This window comes from Priapulus caudatus, unplaced genomic scaffold (assembly GCF_000485595.1).
Source record: "Priapulus caudatus unplaced genomic scaffold, Priapulus_caudatus-5.0.1 Scaffold75, whole genome shotgun sequence".
In the NCBI taxonomy this organism is placed as follows: domain Eukaryota; kingdom Metazoa; phylum Priapulida; class Priapulimorpha; order Priapulimorphida; family Priapulidae; genus Priapulus; species Priapulus caudatus.
The window spans coordinates 132,330-137,311 of record NW_014577136.1 but is presented as its reverse complement, the minus strand read 5'-3'; the positions used below and the strand labels follow the sequence as shown (position 1 = coordinate 137,311).

Below are 4,982 nucleotides of genomic sequence, written 5' to 3'. Positions count from 1 at the left end.
AAACCCCCCCCAAATTTGCTTTGAATTTCATGTGATTGGTAGCCTTTATCAGGCATGTATAGATTTACTAGCAAACGGCAGTCTTCTTTTACGACAGTCCAACAATCCATTGTTTCCTTTGAGGGTCAAAGGGTGATCCGATTACTTTGCAGTCAGTGGAAAGCTATGATTTATGGTCTTCCAATAAGCAATAAAGAGTAGGTCACCGATGAACCAAAAATTTTCCAATCCGCTCCGTAGACATGTCCTCAGAATGTTAAAATATGCTGTTGTCCTTGCCCTTTGAATCCTGTTGACTCAATTTCCGGCCAGTGATGGCTTTCCTACATGTGCTATACACGATATCACGGCTATGTCGAGCATTCTAGATTGTGCCGCATCTCATTTCTTCCTATCCTTAAGTTAAGGAGTGAATTGTTCCTTTTTTACACCTATTGACCTTTGACTTTGACCCAGCTCGACATCCAATCGTTTGACGATCCCCACGAACGAATATGTGGACCGGATACGTCGAAGCGGTTAAGTATTTGTGCCACTGGTGAGAACGGCGACGCCGGAGGAACGACGAACGGACGACCGGTACGGAATGGACGATTCAGCGATTTAAGCTGCATCTGACTATGTCAGATGAGCTAACTATGAATGAGGGATTGCAGTTGTGGGAACATAGAAGATCACAAAAAACAGATACAGACATGAGCCATATACTACTCAACTAAATACTGTGCAACAAAAACAGTGATATCAACAGGATTTCTATAATTATCAGAAATGTTCGCCAAAGCTCATATCCGCCAACGAACAATCCATCAGAGAATGTGAAAAAGATGCTCTGACGGCAGCGTTAGTTTACCTCTATTTGTTACACACAGCATCAAGATAGTGATGTGCATGCCTTTGTAAGAGGAGTTCTCTCCCCTCTTGTTTCTTTATCACGTGACAACTGTTGCTCTGGGCACTAGTATGACCGAGAGCGCAAGACACACAGACACATGCACACAGGCATGCGCGCGCACGCACGCACGCACGCACGCACCCATACACACACACACGCACGCACGCACGCACGCATGCACACACACACATACAAACACACACAACACACACACGCTACCTGATGTGTCGCACTTGGCTGCCTGCAGCTGCTGGAACAGCACGTCGGTATCAGCGCCGGGCAGACGCGCCTGCAGCCGCGCCGCAACGTCACGATCCTTCACCGTCACCTTCCGCGCACTCTCCGAGAAGTTCACTGTGTCGAGTACGATCGTTCCTGGAACAACGCGGCGCGAAACATGTTGTTCAATGTGAACAACGTGTCAGAAGAACACATCGTTCAACAGGACAAGATGACAGAACAATACAAATGTGTAATTCTCTTCTTCTTTATTGATCCGACTCCCGTAGGGGTCAGTGAAACGTTGAAAAATGTGTAATTATTTTGAAATAACTTGCAACGATTTAATAACTGAGGCACATTTAATTATTATTTTTATAGTTCCCGACAATTTAGACCAGGGGTTCTTAACCTGTGGTTCATGGACCCCTTTGGGGTCCGTGGATAGGCATCAGGGGGTCCGTGGATGGGCTTCAGGGGGTCTGTGAACCAGGTGCATAAAAATTATTGTGTTTATGTGCTTATGTGCATTTTTCTGGGGAGGGGTCCGTAGCTTTCACCGGATTCTCAAAGGGGTCCATGACTCAAAAAAGGTTAAGAACCACTGATTTAGACACTCCACAGAAAATAACACTCTGTAACATACAGCTACAGATACAGGCAAGATGTAGGTATACACATTACCTACCAAAAAGCAACATGGCCAACTGTTCGTCAAGCAGTTCCGGAGCTTTGTGCAGTATCTTATCGGCAACCAGGGTACAGCATGAGCCTACAAGTTCAATCAATTGATCGCACCTGTAGAAAATCAATGATGCCCTCTAATCATCAATGTCGATAGCATATAATCCACGTATGCTCTCTGAGAGGAACTGAAGGTTACAGTCGGGTATCGATCTCTGTAAAAAGCTGTAATATAGTAATATAGTATAGGCCTAATATAGCGTAAATTCACTAGTATAACACACCTACCTCACTATTCTAACACACCTACCTCACTAGTATAACACACCTACCTCACTAGTCTAACACACTAGCATCACTAGTCTAACACACTAGCATCACTAGTCTAACACACCTACCTCACTAGTCTAACACACCTGCCTCACTAGTCTAACACACCTACCTCACTAGTCTAACACACCTACCTCACTAGTCTAACACACTAGCATCACTAGTCTAACACACCTGCCATCTTCATCCTCCGGCCGCTCGTTATGATGGTGGTCAACAATCTCCACCACACTGCGGTCCAGCGCCTTGTCCGTGGCCGGCAGCACATTGTGGTCGACCAGAGTCAGCAGCAGCCGCCTGCAATCGTTTAAAGTGATTACGTCACCGTAAATAATAAAATAAAAATAAAAATTCCACTTTTTCACAAAATATAAGTAATTCCGTTCACATTTTATGGTTAAATTGCTGCATTATACTTCCTATTTTACTATATTGTTCGATGTGAACATACACTCGTGACCCATACATAGCCCATAGCAAGCAATTAATGTTGAGAACATTAATTCAAATCATCCAGGTTTTTTGGATTTTTAACTAGTTCAGAAACAATCTTATCAGGTAAGAATTTGACGATTTGTTTAGTCCCGTTAGTTCTTACTTTTAATGTAAAAAAAATGGCAATATTTTTTTTACAAATTTTACCATAGAAAATTCGTGACGTAGTCCCTTTAATTTCATACGGCGTGAATCTCACACCAGGCTATCCATCCAGACATAACACAAGCTCTCCCCGTGGCCTCGCATTTCTTTGCTAGGTCAGTCAATCAGGGCTCGATTTCGTACGTGTTTTTCGTGACCAATTTGTTAACTTTGTTTGCGGCACTTTGTCGCCAAACATTAGAACGTCTAGGAGCACGTATTTGAGAACGTCCTATCACAACAATAATTGACTAGAGCTGTCTGTCACACATGGAATCTAGAAGCGTTAGCCTAGCGCAGACCTGCGATTTTTGGTTGCTCGTCGCTGCAACCTGCAACTGCAAGCGATCGGTCGATGTGTCGCCGCGTGTGCGCACACACTGACACATTCGATTTCGAGGCAATTCTAGAGCAATTTGGTAGCAATTGGGAGCGACGAGTCGCTCAAAATCAAAACAGTTTGATTTCTTGCAACTCGTCGCAAGTGACCAGAATTACTACGAGTTGCAGTTGCACGTTCCCGCAGACGTAGCGATTTCACAGCAATTTTTACAGCGATTCTAGTATCGCCATCGAGTTGCATGAAAAAGTCGCAGGTCTGTGCTAGGCTTTAGTTATTCATTTGATGTTGCCGACTATACTAACCGGTACAAGCAATAATTGTATATTTCCATATTGGTTCACGTTACTAGGCTCGTTTATAGGCAACTATAAGGAAAATGAAAAAATGCTGGACGAAAATCTTACATTTCTAGGCGATTTTCATATAGTAACTTTAAAAAAAGATTACCTACAAGGTTGGAGCTGCTGGGGGGGGGGAGTTGGCTATGGCCCATGCTTTGGGGAAAAAATAAATAACAGCCTAATAAATGTAAATAACCATAAAATAAAATAAGTATAAATCGTCTTGTACTAATTGGGGAAACCATCGTCTCATGCAAACCCATCCCGACCTCCCTATGTATGTTTGCTAGAAGCTGTGCCTTCCTTCGTCATTACTCTGGCTGTACCATAAACAGGGGCGGATCCAGAGGGTTTGGGTGACCAGTTTCCATAGTTCTAGTCACAGCTAGGGAGGGTGCGGGGGCATGCCCCCCGGGAATTTAAAAAAAATTAGGCTATATTTGGTGCATTGTGGTGAATTTTGAGGGTCAATTCTGAAGATACCCAGCCTGTGACCGGTTTCTGGAAACCGGTGCAAACCGGCCTAAATCTGCACCTGATGAAATTTTACACCCCCCACCTAGCAAAAGTTGCTCATAATACAGCTGTTAATGACGGCATGATTTATACTGTCACACTTGTATGCGGCTGGCAGGCGGCTACATGTAAGTCATGGCTGCAGATAGCATGTTTGACAATGACACACAAGTTTCGCAGAATCGCCGCAAACAGAGGGAATCACTGCATGAATCTCTGCCAGGATTCGGCTCGCCCTGTTTATTTACATTAATCTGCTATTTTTGGTAGTGCTATTTAAGAGTTTTTGCTACCGGAGCAGCATATAGTGCGAACAATCCTCGCCAGACGCATTTAAGATCAACCAAGAGCTAAACCGAAGGTCACGCATGCTCTTATGAAAGCTATTCTGCTTTACAAATGTCCGACTCTCAGGCACCCTCAGTGACGAATTCGCAAGTGTCACGAGCACATGCAAATAGCAGCAGCTGCGCACGTACTACATACTATAATACATACTATAATATCAGGAGTCTATCAATATATATATATTAATAGACTACTGATAATATATATATGAAAGTGTCAATGACACTGTAGCTCACCACGAAAAAGGACACAAATGAGTGAGTGAGAAGAAGTCAGTTTTAATTGAGCAACCATCGACATACATTATAGAAACGAAGAGTATATATGGGAGAACTCCCATTATGTACTCTTGATAATTATGTGTAATTTTTTATGTGAAAATAATAAATAATATTATATATAAATTATAGACAATTTATAAACCAAAATGAATCACAATTTGTGACGGTAGATGGCGCTATACCCGCTATGTTTCTTAGCATAAATCATTATATCATAATAATAATAATATAATAATAATAGTTAAATCATAATATGTTCATAGCAGGAATTTTGCATTAAAGATATTGTCAATGAAATCTTGTAAAACGAACCAGACGAGTGTCACGCCACAGACTGTTTGTTATCTGCGTGTCTATATAATATGTTATATAATTGCCAAAACCTA

The 4,982-nt window shown here is 42.3% G+C and overlaps 1 protein-coding gene across 1 annotated transcript in view; it reads right to left on the bottom strand.

Annotated features, from left to right (window-relative positions):
* Nucleotides 1-4,982, bottom strand: part of LOC106821494 — a 28,328-nt gene that overhangs the window by 15,735 nt on the left and 7,611 nt on the right. The window contains exons 2-4 of the mRNA XM_014826331.1: nt 2,303-2,425; nt 1,803-1,912; nt 1,115-1,270 (exon numbers count right to left, since the gene is read on the bottom strand). Of these exons, the coding sequence (XP_014681817.1) occupies nt 1,115-1,270; nt 1,803-1,912; nt 2,303-2,425 (389 nt within the window). The remainder of the gene's footprint in view (nt 1-1,114; nt 1,271-1,802; nt 1,913-2,302; nt 2,426-4,982) is intronic.